The 18,276-nt window shown below is 35.1% G+C and overlaps 3 protein-coding genes across 3 annotated transcripts; 2 read left to right on the top strand and 1 right to left on the bottom strand.

Annotated features, from left to right (window-relative positions):
* Nucleotides 1–1,961: 1,961 nt before the first annotated feature.
* Nucleotides 1,962–5,049, bottom strand: LOC116111777. The gene is made up of 3 exons (XM_031397923.1): nt 4,787–5,049; nt 4,121–4,249; nt 1,962–3,699 (listed from the first exon to the last, which is right to left on the bottom strand). Exons 1-3 carry the CDS (start codon nt 5,021–5,023, stop codon nt 2,203–2,205), a joined length of 1,863 nt encoding a protein of 620 aa, XP_031253783.1. The 5' UTR covers nt 5,024–5,049; the 3' UTR covers nt 1,962–2,202.
* A 4,196-nt stretch (nt 5,050–9,245) lies between these two features.
* Nucleotides 9,246–9,920, top strand: LOC116111791. Its single transcript, XM_031397944.1, has one exon. The coding sequence runs from the start codon at nt 9,317–9,319 to the stop codon at nt 9,713–9,715; it is 399 nt and encodes a 132-aa protein (XP_031253804.1). The 5' UTR covers nt 9,246–9,316; the 3' UTR covers nt 9,716–9,920.
* A 1,515-nt stretch (nt 9,921–11,435) lies between these two features.
* On the top strand, nt 11,436–17,893 carry LOC116111696 (uncharacterized GPI-anchored protein At1g61900-like). The gene is made up of 8 exons (XM_031397837.1): nt 11,436–12,069; nt 14,065–14,244; nt 14,338–14,943; nt 15,491–15,736; nt 15,883–15,897; nt 16,280–16,420; nt 16,556–16,600; nt 17,529–17,893. The coding sequence occupies exons 1-8, from the start codon at nt 12,000–12,002 to the stop codon at nt 17,597–17,599; spliced, it is 1,374 nt and encodes a 457-aa protein (XP_031253697.1). The 5' UTR covers nt 11,436–11,999; the 3' UTR covers nt 17,600–17,893.
* Nucleotides 17,894–18,276: the final 383 nt, after the last annotated feature.

Consider the following 18,276-nt stretch of genomic DNA (forward strand, 5'->3'; position numbering starts at 1 on the left):
TACAGACAATAAGTTGTTCCCATTATTTTCTCAAGTCATTCCAGAATCAATAACTATTTAAAACATAATTTTCTTTCAACTCATTCAAAACTGCCAATTGTTTCCAGAATTGAGGTTACTGACTTGTAAGTTTTGTAACAATTTGACCTTTAATCGAAACCTCATGAAACGCTCCAGAATTAAACTAGACACATATAGGAATAATAGGATTGACCAGAATTTAAAAATCATTCAATTTGTATAAGAATAGATGCATCAAATCATTTGCCAAAAATACATGTGCTATAGAAAACGAAAATTCCAGAATTCACAAGGCAACTTCAAAAATCCATATAAAATTCAATTCCTCGAGTTTTTGAGTGAAATAAATTTTCAAACACTCCTCAAGAAGTGTAGAACAACTTATCTGAAATTCAGCTTAAAAAAAATAACCCAAAACATACCAACAATTTTTGAAATTCCAAATGGCCAGATTTTTGCATAGTGAACCCTTATATCAAAATCACATCTTTAACCAAATTTTGTTGAGGAAACATATATATGTTCTACCCACATAACATTATTGAACTCAATCTTCCCATTTTAGTGTAATCTCATGCCATTACACTCAATTATAACCAACACAAATCAAATGAACTAAAACTCATCAATGAGGGAAATTTTAAACTTTACTCACCTCTCATTCAGATCACCGGAGTTTTGCTCGCCGGCAACCACTTTTCCAGCCACCTCCATAGCTCTCTTCTCTCCTTTCTCACTCTATTCTCGGTTTCATGTTTCTCTCCCTTCTTTCTTTTCTTCTTCGTCTCCTTCTCTTCTTCTTCTCTCTCTTTTCTCTCTTTTTCTTCTCTCCTTCCTCTCTTTTCTTTTTTCTTCTCCGTTTTTCTTTTCTTTGAATAATCACCGTGTTCATCAAAATATCTAGAAACTTTCAAATTCTTGCACTTTACCCCCCAGAATCACAAAATAAAATTTAATAAAATTTCATACAAAAAATATGATGTATTACAAGACCTCTCAAATAATACATCCAAGAGGTAGTTTATTTCTTCTATGTATTATGAATCTAACTACCATTAATACATTGACAGACAATAGGTAATGAAACTAATGGGGTGTTTTGCATAATTGGAACATGTAATATAATGTTATCTCTATGAACATATGGGATCCAATATGTACTTGTAAGAGACAAATTGAAGGCCTTAAAAAATGGATAAATGATTTGTGTTCATATGGGGATTATCAGTTGCATTTCTCAATTCTAATAATCTACATTTCAGTACTTGTAACTTCAGACAACTTGTTCTGAGATTTCCCAGCAAAATTGTCTGGCTTTTTAAATCTATAAACGGTTTCACTTGTTATAGATAAATTTCAATCTGAGGGGGACAGCCGGGTTCCTAAATCAAGGTTATATCCTTCAAATTCAATCTTGCCTCACTCAATAACCCACCAATGCTTCTCAAAATGATGACTCAATTATTTTCTCTGGGCTGGTTCTTTCTGGAGATTGGAGTTGCAGGTTTTATATTTTCGGCTGCAATCTTTTGGATTTTAGATTGCGAGAAACGAGTTGTGTAATTTTCTTATTGTGATCATAACGGATATCAAACCACTGAATGGTGATGAGAACTTTTTTCAGTGTATCATTTGAAAGCAGCGTCAAACTTATAACTAAAAGCAATAGGCCATATATGATATGTAGACAAATAGATATGGACATGAAAGTTTGTTTGCATGTGGGGTATAAGGTGGTAGAAAGGAAACAAGATGGCGGACCTCAAATGCCGAATCTCACATATACAAAAATGGTTCTTTTCTCAGGAAAATGACCAAAAGAAAACTTCACTGGGATCCCACTTCTTGCCAGCCCCCACCCGAATAGAGAAAGTATTGTCCCTCAAACACTACTCAACTTGAAGATGCATTGACTTACAAGAAATTTGAATATGCTGGAAATGAATTGTATTGCTCAACTGTGGAAATAATAAAATATTGGAGTGCCCACAATTTCAGGGACTAAAACATGTAGTAAACTTCGTGTTTGCGCGATGCAGTAAAACTAAACTAGGCAGTGATGAAAAAAATTGCTACTGAAGCTGAAAGTTGGTGATCAAATTATAAAGAGAAAAACCAGTTCCTATGCAGGAGGGTGCCCCTGAAACAAGAAAATTTTACAGTTAATATAACTGAGTGTATTTAAGTTGCTTTCAAACACTTTGCCTTTGAACCATTCTTTTGGATGCCCCGTGGCCATTCAGTGAACCCTTTCATTCCTTGAGTTATATGCGGATTCTCTGAGTCCGATGATACTAACTGCCCTACTGAATCTCGTTGCCGGAGCCTGCTGCACCAATCGACTGACTTTCTACGTGGAGAAGTTGTTCCCGCGCTAGAAACTGTCCCATTTGAAAGCCTTTCATGAACCTCATGTGATGTTATCTTGCAGAATTTGCCATTACTTGTTAATGATCTCCTAAATTTAGATACAGAAGATGCCTTTTGCCTTGGTTGTTTCCCCGACATTGAGCATACCTTGTTGATTTCTGTATTTTGAGAATCTTGAATTACTTTCTCATTGCATTCCATTTTGCACCTTGAAGCAAGTTGGCTTTCCTTAGCTCTGATAGCAGAGTGGTGACTCCCTTCAAATGAATATCTTGAACCTTGATCCTCAATATGACTTGCTGATGCCCATACTCTTACATCTTCTTCGAAACCATTGTTATGGTTATTGTTAAAAACATTTACCTCAGGACTTATAGCATCATAGTTCGAAGCATCGCCAACGGGATTATACTTGATCATCAACAGATCCATCTTCCTCTCATTAGCTTCAACTTGTCGATTTTCATCAAAAACAGAGAATATACCACTTGATTTTGGTGGCACATATTCAAATTCTTTTGTGTCTTGAAAATTCACTGATTTGACTGCCTGTATGATCAACTCAGCTTTTCTTAATTCAGTCTCATCCAAGTTCTCACTTCTTGACCTCAAAAAAAATTCAAGGTCAGCCAGCAAGTTATTCATCTGAAAATATTTATATTCAAGAGCCAATCTTGCATCAACTAACTTCATCTGGACACGTTCTTCACGCCAAACCTCAGCCAGCTGCAACATTCTCCTCTCTTCTTCCAACTCTTCACGAAATTTAAACGTTTCACTCTTCAACACTTCCATTTCAGTCTTGTCTTCTCCAATTTTGTTAGCCAGTTCATTACAAACTTCCTCCATCAGCTCTCTGGCCATTTTTTCTTCCTCGTAATCTTTCATGAGCTGCTTTTCAGACGACTTAGAGTTAGCCAGCTCCTTGACCAATTTAGAGTTGATAATGTCTATTCTTTCTCGGCTTTTCATTCCCACGCTTAATTCATCCTTTAAGTTGTCAATAATTGCACGCATTTTATTGTATTTGCTCTGCCATGAGTTTCTTTCTCCTCCAAGCTTTCCCAATAAGTGTTCAAATTTCATCTTAGAGGACCGAAGCTCATCTTCAAGCCCATGTATCCGTAACCGAGCCTGTGATAATTCTGCTTGCAGTGCAGAAACAACAGACAGAGTATTAAATTGACCTTCAAGAAACTTGGTATGGCTGTACAAGCAATTAGGCTCAGTGGATGTTGTCGAGCACCTGGGTTCCCACTTTGTTGCCCCTTCCATTGCTGACTTGGGATATGGCAAAGAAGATGCACGCTAGAAATTTTTTGAAGCAAAAAGAAACACAATTAGAAAATTGATAACGTGAATCAGTGAATCTATAGGATGAGAAAGGAAGCAATACTTTTAAAACCAAATTTCTAATTATCAGGCAATTCTAAGTTGGACAATTGAACATCAGCTGATGCACAGGACAGGACAGGATATTAAAAACTACTACTTTACCATCGTTTGAACACAACTAGCATAGCATAAATTTGTCAAACCAAATTTCAAACAAACAACTTTCTTGTAAACTAGGGAAATGGTATATGGTTGTAGAGGGCGGATCCTAACCAACCTACTTTCGTTTAGGCCACAAGCTAAACTATCTAGTAACCAACCATGTTGATTATCTTCCTCTAGAATGCGAAGAACGGTCGAAAATTATAATCTCCTAAGAAAGAAGAAGGCACACCTTATGCTGGACTTTATGGTTTGGAGTACAACCGGGTAGAGGGCTCTGCTGCAGATGCTTAGTTCCCGGAACATATTCTCCGCTAGTGCGACAGAAAGGAAGCACTTGCTTTACATGTCCAGCACGAGGCTGCAGGAAAGAACATGACAAGGGTTTAAAATTCGGAAAATGTTTAAAGAAAATTGAAGTTTAAATTTTTTGACAGCATAAAATAGAAATCATGCCAATTCCTACTCCAAGAATATGTAAACAAGTAAATCGACTGAATCAAGCCATTAATTTGAAAGTTTTCTCTAAGCACTTGCAGAGATTCTGTAAAACTGCATTATTCCCATGTCCCGAATGGAGATGTGAACAGAAACATATAATTTAAGCGTAATGCGCTATTCATGAATTATGATTTCGGAGAAGTTAAAACTCTGTTCCTCAACTCCATCAACATAAATTAACATCAAGCTCCCAAGAAAATGGTGTTTTATGTCTTCTTATGTCCCAATTTTCTCAGCATCCAAACACATAATTACTACAAGCTAGCATTGCCCAACACAGTTCTGTAATCAAACCATTCCCAAGAAAAAACAATTCTTTAAATTTCCCACCATTTTCCCGGCAACCAAACACAGCAGACATCACAGTTACTCAAAAAGGCCATATATCTACACGTACCTGAGCCAACAAACGCAATTGCCAGAGCCCAGCAGCCAATTTCCTGGCCGACATCTCAACGCCTCCGCCGCCCCTGGAGGCGCGTTGTTTGTCGTCAAACTTCCAGTGAACGAGCGGAGTCAATGGAGACCTGTGCCTCCGACGGCGGTAACCATTTGGTGGTTTCCTGAATTTGGCACAGTGAGACTGAGGGCCAAATGGGACATTCATTTTTTGTCTCTCCGCTAAAAGTGTCATTCCAAATAGAGTGAGACAGAGTGAAGTTCGGACAAAAGTGCTGGAATTGCGGAGCTTTTGCCGCGTGGACTGAAACTAAGTTCACTGCAAACCTTGCAGTGCTGTAATGTTACGTAGTGAATGTACTTCGGTATTTGTGCTGTAAGGAATATTGATAATTTCGGAGATCCCTAATCTTTATTTTATGACCCAAAGATCCCTATAAATATAATATGGTTTGAATAATCAAAATAAAGTTCCTTTGGAGATTGCTTGCTAGTTTTAAATAGGATTATTATCTCACAACATTTGAAGGTATTCAGTCTATTTACGTATACCTTAACTAATTTTTCAGAGCCTCGAAATTAACAATTGAGTAAAATCTATAGTATCCACTCCTATTAACAAATTTGAAACTCTTTTGAGGATACGATTGGTAACCTATGACTGAGCTCCATCAATATTCTTCCTTTTGGTTCACCGAACCAATTACTTGTACTTAACATTCAATAGATTACCGAAAAGATAGTGATGAATAAAGACTAAAGCTGGTATGAAGAACAAAGCAATAAAGATGGGTTTATGTTCCGGTTCTGCTCCACCATATCCAGTTATGACACTTACTCAAGTTGCTTCTACTTGTAGGTGCCTGTCAACTTTAGGTGAAACCATATACAATTTACATTACACCAAAAGTACTGCTGCACTTAATTCTGAATCCAAAATCATCATAATAAGCAATGAAGTTGAAGATTTAGTTGGAAGTCGGGGAGGTGAAGGATCCAAACTTTTATGACTTGAGTTGGAACCAACTGCCTTCATTAAAATTACACCTTTTGTTGGGTCGGTTCGAAAGAAGGAAACAGTCCTTTCATTTCATTTAATCATAGGGTGAACGACATGTACCCATCCGAAGTTTGCCCTAACGACAATTTAATACCATAATTAACCATCACACAATGTCATTCACATAAGTAACCACATCATCAATCATGTTGGTTTTCTTTAATCAATAAATTTTTCGCAACAAATCTCTTATTTCTCTTATAAAATGCCTCTATTATTATATTTTTCTGTTATTTTCATCATTTTTCTTCGTACAAACACCTTAAATTAAATCAAAATCTAGGTAAATCGACAGGAGAAATTCTCAATTATTTACATTTCTATTAACCTATGTAATGACACAGCGTTTATGAAGTAGAACCCTGTATTAAATCCTAGGCCATATAAAATTTAAATAGTCATATAGGGATATCAACTCTCTAGACAATCAAGTAGCTGATTCATAATATGTCATTTATAATGCAATTAATCAAATGCCTCTAACTTAAATTAAATTAAATTGGGTGTAAAGGTTAGCTATAGAAATTAGAAACTTGTCATTTCAGATTATGTAACTAATTGAATGGGACTTATTGAGTTTTGATACATAAATAAATAATAATTAAAATTAAAAAAAAGAAAAAAAGAACTTCCCTCAATTGATAATACTCTTGTTAAACAATGGGTTGAGTCTACTTGAAATGGGCTAACTGGGTTAGGCCCATACGAGATTTGGACTATAGAAGAACAGCCCATAAAGAAAATGGTAAGTTTGGGCCGAAAAGAACTTCTAGAAATCAAATAGGCCCATATCATTTCTAAATTGAACCATGACCATTGACTTGGTCAATGGAAAATTGGTTGAATTAACAAGTTTATCATAAAATTGATCACCGTTAAAAACAATATCCAAACCTTTATATCACTTTCAATCTAACAATTTAGGCAAGATGCAAAAACTTAATTAAGTGAATAAAATGTTTTTTAAATGCTAATCTTACAATAATAAGATAGCCAACACCACTATTAATTAACTCTTTGAAAATCTACACTTATAGATAAATCAATATTTTAAAAAAATTCAGATAAAGATGGGTTGATTTGATCTTTTTACACACACACGTGGGAAAAAAATTGGTCAAGCCACCACTCTCAAAGGTTCAATCTTAAACGTTTCTATCATGTGCCAAATTATTATTTTATAAATAAATGTATTTTTCTATTTTCGATCCCTGTTACACAAGCTTGTTCCTGATAATTTTTGTTTAAAAATATTATATTGGTGTGACGAGAGTCTTAATCGCTTATATAGCACAAGAAACACTGTCACCACTTAGAAGTGCATTTTTAGGACAAGATCGTATAGACTCTGAGGCTCAAAGCAGATAATACCTTTGAGAACTCACCTACCATGTGTCTGAATTCGACACTTTTAAACGCACAAATATGATATACACCACGCTCAGACATAATATGAATCCGATATGCTCAAACGCTCGGATATAATATGTATGTGGATGGGCTCTCTCCTCTCTTGAATACATGTAGTATTCATAAATAAGACAGTTTTGTTTCATTTTCTTTTGGGATAATAATACTACGGCCAAAGTAGTCTTGAAGCTTATCTTTTCTTGGTCATCTTAAACACAAATTAATCGGGTGACTAATTTAAGAAGTTTTCTAGAGTTATAAGCAACTCCATCGATTTGACTAGCTCTAGGCATAACGTAGTACATAAAGTTTGAAGATTGAGCTAGTAAAACTGTTCAATATACTGTATAGTTCTGTCATGGGCAAAGATACTTTTAGTTTTGAATACTATTAACATACAATTAATTCAAACTAATTAATAAACCATGTGTTATTTTCAATCAAACTTACTCTCGAGTACGAAATTGACTCAATGTAAATTGAGTGTAATACACTTGTCGAAAATCTTCTTTCCCCACTTTCCATGTTACTTCACCATTGTTTGATAAGACAAGACCCTTCAACAAATTTTCTAAATGCCTTCGTCATTCATTGTAGCCTATACTATTAGTTTTAGTTTGTTTTTTTAGCGACATTTAGAAAGCTCACACCTCCAACTGCCGAACATGAATAATCTTTTTCTTTTATTTTTTATTTCTGTGGTGACATCTTCTCAAGTTTTAGTTTCGATTTCGGTGTGCTTTGATCCCAATGTTTCTGATATTTCAGTGGGCTATAATATTGTTGATTCTAACGTACGTAAATTCTATTCTTGAAGAAAAAATATAAGAAAATTCATGATGTTTACGTATGTTACCTGATGTTACCTCATGTTAAACCAATATAGATATGCATGAACTACTAGTAGGTGATTTGATGTTGAAAGAACAAAAAGAAATTTTATGAGCTCTTAAGTTCGAGTCCCCTAAGGCACTATAGAGATAGTTATTAGGACTCTCCCGATCGATAGTTCTAGGACTTTAGAAGATTAATTGAGGGTATGCGTAAAATGATCCAGACATCTCCGATGATTAAAAAAAAAAAAAAAATACATATACATGCATGCACCACAGCTTGTATTGTATCAGGAGAATTATGAAGAAATAAACCAATCCAACTTCACATTGAAGGAAAGGAAACTTAGAGTACAGGATAATTTAAAATTTAAAATGTTTCAAAGAATTATAAACTATGGAATAACGAATATATAATTTTATGTAGGTGGTGGATTGATTAATTAATTAATTAACAGCAATCAATTAAGAAGAATTGAACAAGAAGGAACCTTGATTGCTTCTGAAAATTTGGCGTTTGATTAACAAAACATCTACACATTTTTTGTTTATGTAAATTAATCTGTTGATGATGAAGATATATGAAAGGAAATGTGAATAGCAGTGAGAAAGGAATCAAAGGTTAAGAAAATAAGTTAAGGTCATTTATCAAAGATGGGGTAAGGGGAAGGTGAGAATAAATCAAAGAAAGTCAAGGATTCCCTTCCCATGTCTTTGTTCACACTTACAGATTATGCCACCTCTTAATCCATTTCATACTCTTCTTCTTCTCCACTTTTCTCTCCTTTTGCATATGCTAGCCAGCTGGTCAACCCCCTCTATAAGTTATTGCTTCAAGCCACTCCACACGCTGAGTACACTGAACCACCCATATCCACCGTCCCACGTCACGAGTTTAAATCTCAAAACCTAGAGTTACATATTGGAGCCGATTAAGTTTGTTGACATCATGAATGATCAGATCAGCAGCTCGATCCCGTGGGAAAACCTAGCCGCTAGCCGTTCAATATTTTTGGTCAACTAACCAAACTCTTAAATATTTCCACGTAAGACCAAATCCTACGTAGCAAATCCATATAATACTCTTAAATATGTAATCTTCGTGGAAGTTGGCTAAGGCTAATCATCATCTATTTGTGTATATATAAACAGATTGAATCAGTTTCGAAATCTCTTCTTTCTCACAAAAGAATAAATAAATATTAAAATAAACTTCAAATCTCAAATGGGAAATTGTATTAGGCGTGAGTCATCAAACATGGTGTGGGCTGGCGATGATTGGGAGTTCTCCTCAAGGGGTAGAGTAATGGATGATATTGATGATGATAAGCATGGTGAGCGAAATGCCGGCGATGTTAACGTAGAGAAGCGGAGGCTGCTGAGTGAAAAGGGAGGGTTTTCGAGTTCGAGTTCGTTATCGTCGTCGTCTCCATCGACGCGGGAGGTGAAGATAAAGATTTCGAAGAAGGAGCTGGAGGAGTTGGTGCATAGAGTTGACATGCAAGGTTTGTCTCTTAAACAAGTCTTGGAAAAGTTGATTGATGCTAATATCGATCATCATCATCATCTAGAGCACCAACGGTCATGGAGGCCGGTCTTACAGAGCATTCCAGAGGTTGATTAATTAATTAATTAACCAATGAGTTGTTCAATTGTATTGTACATGTTAAAAGTTAAAAACATTAGGCTATGATCTGGAGATTTTATTGTACAGAAGTTCTTATCGTCTCCATATTCTTGTTTCACATTTCTTGAGTTGTAAATTTATTGTATTTGTACTCAATCAAGTTCCATAGCCAATTCATAATTTCTCTTATTTGGGGTGGCCACGGGACATGGATCCGGCATATCGAACCGGGGTAGACTCTTTCCTATAGATTTTTTTTTTTTTTTTTTCCTTGTAACCGAGGGCGTCCGACAGGCACGTAGCACATAGATAGTTGTGGGTTCAATTTAACCCACTAAATTTTTTTAAAATTTCAAAACGATTATATTATCATTTTAACCCAATTTAATTTCATATTAATCTCATGAATTATTAATTAATTATTTTCTAACTTTTCTCTCTTCTTTATTTCCTCTCATTTTCTCTCATATTATATTTTTCATTAGGTTAAATACTCAAGAAATGTCACTCCTTTAGATTACGAAATAAGATAATGCTCATTTTATTTATTTATTTATTTTTTACTTAAACTTCTTTTCTTTTAGATTTTTTAATTGATGAAAGATCGTGAACTATGGATTTTTGTTGACTTTAATAAATGAGTTTGAAATCGAAAGATTAAATTACTAAATTTTAACGTGAGTTTTGATTTAATCTTGTTTATGTTGAGGTATGAGTTAATTAATTGTTGTTTTAAGTTGAGTTTGATAATTTTGGCTAGTTATTGAGTTAGTTTTGAATGGCTTTAAAGAATTAATAAAACCCTAAATTGTAGAGATTTGGAGATTATGCAATGTTTTTAGAATATGAAAAAACGTCGAAGACAATTGTAGAATTGATAATTTGGTAAATATAACTTTTAAAAATACATTTTTTTATGTTTATTACTTCAATATATATTTTATTGTAAATTTATCAATTTTGATGTTTTGAACCCACTGACTCAGAATCCTGGCTACGTCCCTAGTGTCCGAACTAGCTTGAGTGCATCTTAACTAATCTCTTAGGGTCTTAAAGTTGATAGTCGGATAAATCCCCTCAATGGTCACCCCTATTAGTAACACAAGTTGATCAAACTCAAGACCTCTTGAGTAATACACCCAAAAGTCTTAATTGATTGTTAGATCGCCCAATAGTGATTTTTCCTTTAGGATTTAGGTTTAAGTTTTTTCATAAACACCTATATAATTGAAGGGCATTGTTTCTCACTTCTTAAAGGAAAATACTATGTTTACTGATTTTGCATACCGATTGATGTGAAGTGCGACGTAGGGAGTCCTCAGTCTAACACGTTACATTCCATATCAGTCGGGACAAGGAGTCGGTATGCAGAATCGATAAGTGTAGTCTTACCCCTTTTAAAAAATTACTGATTATGAAAAATTGCAGTTTTAAGTATAGATCCGAAGAGTGAGTTTAGAGATCTTTGAATGTAAGTGACTAAGTGGTATTAATATGGGGAGATTGGTTATAATGCCCAAACTATATGGCCTTCTTTTTAATTATACAAAAATCAGGGGAGCTATAAATTTGCTCAAAGATCAAATAAGTCTGAAATCAGGGAAAATTTTGTTGTGTTTAATACAGAAGACAAAGAAAGAGCAAGCTTTAAATGCCCAAGTAACTAACACCAGAAGAAAGAATAAATAAGCAAACCAAATCTCACACCTGTCAACCATGGCCAACCGACTAGTGGATGAAGATGAAAGGTATAATCACATATGGGTCCCTAATATTTAACTCCATACCAACTAAAATGAAAAAAAATAACACTTTAACCCCTATCAGCAAATTCTTTGCTCTTTAACTGAGAGTCTGAGAGGGCATAAAGTGTTACTTTCTTGGTTTTAGTGGACCTATATGTGATTCTCCTGGAAATTGAAATGAATTAGAGAGAAAGAAAGGAAAGGCAATTGATGAATGATGGCGTTAATGCAAGCAGTGGTTATATCTGAGTTTTAAGCCTCAGTAGGGTCCACTCACAGCTATTTCTGGTGCTGCTTTTGGGTCCCACTCACTTTGAGCTCATTCATGGCTTCTCTACTACACTCTCTCTCTCTGTTCATAATCATGTCTTTTATGCTTTTATCTCTAACCCACTACACTGTCCCTTCTCTCAATTTCAAGATAGGAGCTTGTTAACGTTTCTTTTAACTGTTTCTTTCCCCTTTTTTTGTTTCATTTTGTGTTTGGGTACTGTTTTTGTTTTGGAAGTTCAATAAAAAAGTGAACTTGGGGAGGCATGAGTGAAGGGGTGTCTCTGAAGCTCAGTCACAACATGGTTCTTCTACTTGTGTTTCTGTTGCTTTTATGTAAGTATTCAGCTCTTATTTCTTGTTTCCCTTTCTGGGTTTTGTTTATTGTGTTGTGATCTGTTGGTTTTACTGTGAATTTGTCTTTGGTTTTGTGTTGAATTTAGTGTTTCAAAAAAATGGGGTTTTCTTGTGTTTGAGAATTGGTGTATGTTGGGTAAAGCTTCTTGATGTTTTTGCCTGGAGAGTTACTGATTTTAAGTTATTGTTTACTGTAGTGCGGTGTGGTGCCTTGTGTTAAGCTTGTTCGACTCAATTATTCTGCATTACTGACACTAATAATTTACTTTTATTGTTAGGATTTAGGGCTAGGTATCTTAGTTAAGCTGTGAATTAGCTTTGTTTAATGTTGTGCTTGATCGGATTCCACTCTTGTATCCATAAAAGAAGAAATAAAAGAAGTTAAGGTGGCTGAATATGTGAGATTATTCAATGTAAACTACCTCTTCAAGCTTTTCAACTGTATATATGTATCAGTTGCTTGGCATTACATTTATATACCTCATGCTGCAAGCTGCATTTTTTTTTTTTTTTTTAACATTTAAATATTGTAGTAGTTGAGATCCAAAATGTGGCTTTATTTGTGACCAAAGATTGCCATTATTACTACTTTTATTGCTCTACCTAAATAGCTGCTGAGTCACGCTTATAGTTTTTGAATTGCACTAATGGGAAAAATGGATGAGAGAATGAAGATCTTGATATTAATTGGGGTATCTATTAGTGATTGGTAGTTCAATAACAAACTTCTTTAGATGGGAAAGGGGTTTTTGGTTTCTGTATACAAGTTAAAGCAAAAGTAGAAAAACGAAAAACATATGGTTCTATGTGGCATCAGAGGCAGTGTTCAGTACTATTGTTATTGTTGAGATAAGGCTAGGCAAATATGTAATGCATAGACTCTTTGCAATCTCTACATGGTAGAATTCACACTATGTTATTGCTTTGGCAAAAAAAAAAAAAAAAAAAGGCCGGGTCAGTTTGCGTGCACCTCAACCAATTTTTGAGGTTCATTGAACACCCTATAAGTCCAAAAGACCAGGTAAGCCATAATATTATTGTGATAAGTGGTCCCAAAGTTTGAACCCAGGAACTCAAGAAGAGCAAATCTTCTTGACCACCAGGCCAACCCCTTGGGGTTAACCAAAAAAAAAAAATACCATTCTCAAACGTCATGAATGAGAGAAAAATTCACAAGTACCGATGTATAAGAGTAGAAACACTAAGTTTCACATTTAAACCCTGGCGTCTAAGCAACATCTTTTTCACTGGACACTAGTGTCCCAAGTCCTAGAACATGACTCTACTTCCATGCTTCCCTTATGTTTACCACTCTTCTTTGCATCCCTACAAAACCTGTGAATATGTGAGCATAACTCAAATTTATAGCATAAGCACATATGTAAAGAATTATTACTTATCAAATACTTATTGAGTAGGGAAATATGTTTATTTGTGTCTAAGCAAACCCCAAATCGATAATCACTTGAAATGTCTAATAATGCTATTTGTTTTTTCTTTCAGTTAGAGGAGCCATTTGACATTGATTTTTAATGGAATATAGTGGATCTTAGATTTGGTACTAAAATAGTTTTACCGTATCTAAATTTACAAAAAATATATATTGTTATAAGAATATTTCTTTATGATGGTTTCTGAAATCCTAATTTACAGTAGTCGTTCACCATGAGAGTCATACACTGCTTGCTTAAATCACTTGATCTGATATTAACCGTTAGCATCTGGTAGTTGCCCATAGACACCAAGCCAGTAGCTTCTATCAACGCAAGCATTTGAATTTTCCAAGCATACGAACTTTCACTTTTTTCCCTTCAATTTATTGATTTAGGACTTGAAATATCATGGGTCAACCTTTGATTATGAGCATTGCCATTTCCCTGTTGTTAACTTTAGCTCCAAAACTGGAATTCTACTTGTAAGGTGCTTTTACAACTGGATATTGCAATTATCTTAGGAATCCTTATGTTGTTGCAGGTTTCCATGAATCTTGTTGCAGTCAACTATATAATCTTAAAGATCCTGTATTGATAAACAAACAAGGAGATGCCCTTTTGCCCGAGATTTCTCCTGCTGCATCTCCTCAGCCCTATCTTCCTCTTCTTGCCCCCTCGCCATTGGAACCCTTCACAAATAGTACTGTCCCAAAACTATCAGGTTTGTCTTACAGGGCCTAATACTGCTGGTTCTCAAAGCCACAGGTTGAAATTTATACTAACATTTTGCTCTTGATGCCGTTTCTTCTTGCAGGACACTGTACGTTAAACTTCAGTGCAGCCGAAAGCTTGATGACCATGACTTCAACTGATTGCTGGGCGTTTTTGGCCCCATTGTTGGCTAATGTAATGTGTTGTCCACAGCTAGATGCCACTCTTGTGATTCTTATTGGTCAGTCCAGTAAAGAAACTGATGTGCTTGCTTTAAACAAGACCCTTGCTGAGCATTGCCTCTCTGATATTGAGCAACTTTTGGTGGCCCAGGGTGCTTCTGACAATCTTAAGCAGATATGTTCTATTCATCCGTCGAACCTCACTGAAGCATCTTGTCCTGTCAAAGGTGTCGATGAGTTTGAGAGCGCTGTGGATTCCTCTAAACTCCTTTCTGCCTGTGAAAAGATTGATCCTGTGAAAGAATGTTGTGAGCAAGTTTGTCAGAATGCCATATCAGATGCTGCTACAAGAATTGCACTTAAAGCTTCTGATCCCTTGAGCATGGGCGGGCCCAATGTTCTACCTCAACACTCAACTAGAATAAATGATTGTAAAACTGTTGTTCTCCGATGGCTGGCCAGTAAACTTGGTCAGACTCGTGCAAAGGAAGTTCTCAGAGGATTATCTAATTGCAATGTTAATAAAGGTCAGCATGTAGTGAAATATGGATATAGAAGCGTAATTTTGATCAGAAAGTATCGATTCATGAAACTGTAGATAATCAATGGGGATTCCTTAAATGATGTTCTATTTGTTTGGCTCTCATATGGGTTTTCCAGATTATTATTCAGATGTTCAATCATTAAAAGCTCACAATTCCAATACTTGTGAGTATTTAGACGAATATAAAGATGTGATTGGGTATGCAGACAATACTAGACCTTTTGATATTCTTTTTGTGTCTGTGTCCATATCCAACCATATCCTTGCTAGTTTTCGTCACGTGATTGATCAGTTATTCATGGCCATGAGAGGCTCTAGGTTATTGTTATTATTTGTATCTGGGATTTCTTTATGAAGGATTAAAGTTTTCCATTTTTTTCCTACTGTGTCCTTTCGTGTGTTTGGACTAGGTAGTAATTCATGTTTGCTCTCCTTATTTTCTGTATTATTTTATTCAGTGATGCCAATCTGTTCACTTGATCCAGTTGAGTTTGTATTTCATAGTAATTTTCTTTTGATTTCTGCTTCAGTTTGCCCTTTGGCATTTCCCAACACGAAGCATGTGGCAAAGAGCTGTGAAAATGCTATTATTAACCAGACAGCTTGCTGTACTGCCATGGAGAGCTATGTATCACACTTACAGAAGCAGAGCCTCATTACCAACTTGCAAGCTTTAGACTGTGCTACACTACTAGGAATGAAGTTGCAAAAGTCAAATATAACAACAGATGTTTATAAACTCTGCCATATAAGTCTCAAGGATTTCTCTTTACAAGGTCAGTCCTTAGATCTGTTTCATAATATCCCTTGACAACCAAATTAAAGATTTTTTTTTTCAGATGCATAAAGCTGTTACTAATGCATAACACTTGTCATTTTGCTATTTTGATGGTGATCCTGGGGATTGGCAATATGATTGCAGCCGCTGGAAGTCAAGGTGAGATGCATACTTCATGTTTTATAATTTCACATAACAATGTTGTATAGTTCCAGTTAGGTCAGCACAGGTTATTTCCAATTAGAATTTTAGGCTTGTCGATGTTTATTATTGCATTGTTGAATTAAGTTTTAATCCGCACACCTGATGTCGTGCCGATGCTAGTGATAACAGCCACAATTTGTACACTGGCCATAATCAATCCTCCTTGGGCACAAAAGCATTGAAACTAAATCTCCTAGCACCTGTATCTATAGTTTCTTGGTTTTGCAATGTAGATCTGTGGAGTAGGAAGATTAGAATATAACCTTTCATTGCACTGTTTTTTTAACTTCTATTGCGTTTTTAATAACCGGCATTTTTCTATCCTTTTCTACAACAGAGTCTGGATGCCTCCTGCCAAGCTTGCCTTCAGATGCAACATTTGACAAGTCTGGGATCAGCTTTATTTGTGATCTCAATGACAATATTCCAGCCCCGTGGCCTTCTTCATCTCAGTTACCAGCTCCATCATGCAATAAAAGTATGTTCTAGTGATAACAAATTGGATAACCAATATCCAGAATCCAATTGATTTTCTTTAATGATTACACAATTATCGCTTGGAGTTATTATTCACTCTGCAAATTATTTATTTATTTTGACTTGTGGTATGCAGCTATAAGGATTCCGGCACTTCCGGCAGCTGCATCTGCACAAAGTGGTAATTATATACGTACCATCTTCTTCTTGTGCCTTTTTTTTTTTTTTTTTTCTTTAAACTTAGATGCCAATTGACCATCAGAGTGAGAAATGAACCATAGTTGCTCCTATCACGTATGCTTTAATTTTTAGTTAACATTGAACCAAGTTGGCTACTACTATGTAAGTTAAGAAATCAAGAAATTAAAACAAGGAATAAGTTTATCATGTGTAAGAAAAAACGAGAACTCAGGAACTTTACGATGATATATCATTTGTCTTAAAATTATATCACTCATCATGTGTTTTTTGGGTAAAAAATAGAGAACTTTGTGTAAAATCTGTACAATGATTTCAGTAAGATTTCGGGAAATTCAATTCCTGGTGATGAATCGGGTTCAGGCTTGTTGCAAAGAATCCAATAGGTATCAAACCTGCCTATCCATTTGAATCAAAACATTATCTTGTAGTACAATGTATTAAAGTGAGACTAGGGATCAGCTGTAGTGTTTTTCATTCAAGGGTTTAAACATGTATCATTCCATCTGCATACTAGGAAGGAAATTTACATTTAAATATGTATGGTTATGGTCGAAAACTTGGAATATTGCATGTGCACCAATTCATTTCAACCCAATGACTGTTAATAACTATGCCCTCACGATCTGAAAAGTACATGAAGACATAGATGGATGTGAGGTGACATTTAATTGCAGAACAGAACAGTTTCTTAAGATGATAGCTTCTACATATACAGTCTAAGCCTCCCGACATTTCTTCTCTCTCGGTGATGTCCTCCCGTCTTAAGTACAAATAACTATATCTTCAGAGTTAAAGAGCAAGCATTGTCTATACGTGATATATATACTTGGAGTGTTAAATTTTCACTGTGTTGTGATTCTTACTTAATGGTTGCTTCTGCTTTACATCATTTTTTTCATGTGTAACAGGTCTTTATAATGAAGATTTGAAATTTTATCAACTCTTTGCTTCCTCGTTGATTCTCTTGATGCTCATATAGTTTTGATGAACGCCGTTCCTGCTTATTTTCTACGTTAGAATCTTTTTAGTCACTGCCAATACAATTCTCTCAATCCTTACAATACAAGGATTTATAATTGGATGATGAGTTATATGTCAAAAGTTCTATCATCTTCCAACACGTCTTAAGTTAATTTAGTTTGAAGAGTAAGAGTACCTGGTTTTCGAGTTAATTTGTGTTTTTGATAGCATATTAATTCTTGATTCTTGCATGCTTTTTGTAATAAATTCTTTGTAAATATATATGTATCAGTAAAATGAAGGAATGTTATTATCTGCTACCATTTGACTATGCGATGTATATTTTGTTCCAGATTTATTTCAAGCTCAATCTTCCCAGGATATGTTCTAGATTTCAACTTTTACATTGATATTTTTCTTTATTTTTTTTCTTATTCTTTGTTTGTACTTAACATGTGTTAGGTACAATTCCATTGTTTAACAAATTACTTGAAAAACAGCTTCTGATCAGTGTATTTTGGAATTGTAACACAAAATCACTAGTAAACCGATACTGCATGTTCAGGTTCACAGTTACTCAAGAGATCACAATTAGCAGTACTAGCTGCAGGCACTAATCTATAGCATTGTGTAAATATATTAAAATTGGTAACAGTGGCAGAGAAACTGGTGCGTTTGTTTTGTTATTTTGGACAA

This window comes from Pistacia vera, unplaced genomic scaffold (genome assembly GCF_008641045.1).
Source record: "Pistacia vera cultivar Batoury unplaced genomic scaffold, PisVer_v2 Contig65, whole genome shotgun sequence".
NCBI classification, from domain to species: domain Eukaryota; kingdom Viridiplantae; phylum Streptophyta; class Magnoliopsida; order Sapindales; family Anacardiaceae; genus Pistacia; species Pistacia vera.

What these genes read in the sequence shown, in the direction of transcription:
- LOC116111777 (XM_031397923.1), bottom strand. Translation starts at nt 5,023, where the DNA reads ATGACACTTTTAGCGGAGAGACAAAAAATGAATGTCCCATTTGGCCCT. An exon ending in AATTGCGTTTGTTGGCTCAG is followed by an intron (nt 4,250 to 4,786) that starts GTACGTGTAGAT and finishes TCTTTCCTGCAG; the next exon opens with CCTCGTGCTGGACATGTAAA. An exon ending in ACCATAAAGTCCAGCATAAG is followed by an intron (nt 3,700 to 4,120) that starts GTGTGCCTTCTT and finishes AAAAATTTCTAG; the next exon opens with CGTGCATCTTCTTTGCCATA.
- LOC116111791 (XM_031397944.1), top strand. Translation starts at nt 9,317, where the DNA reads ATGGGAAATTGTATTAGGCGTGAGTCATCAAACATGGTGTGGGCTGGC.
- LOC116111696 (XM_031397837.1), top strand. Translation starts at nt 12,000, where the DNA reads ATGAGTGAAGGGGTGTCTCTGAAGCTCAGTCACAACATGGTTCTTCTA. An exon ending in TACTGTCCCAAAACTATCAG is followed by an intron (nt 14,245 to 14,337) that starts GTTTGTCTTACA and finishes TTCTTCTTGCAG; the next exon opens with GACACTGTACGTTAAACTTC. An exon ending in AGCTGCATCTGCACAAAGTG is followed by an intron (nt 16,601 to 17,528) that starts GTAATTATATAC and finishes CATGTGTAACAG; the next exon opens with GTCTTTATAATGAAGATTTG.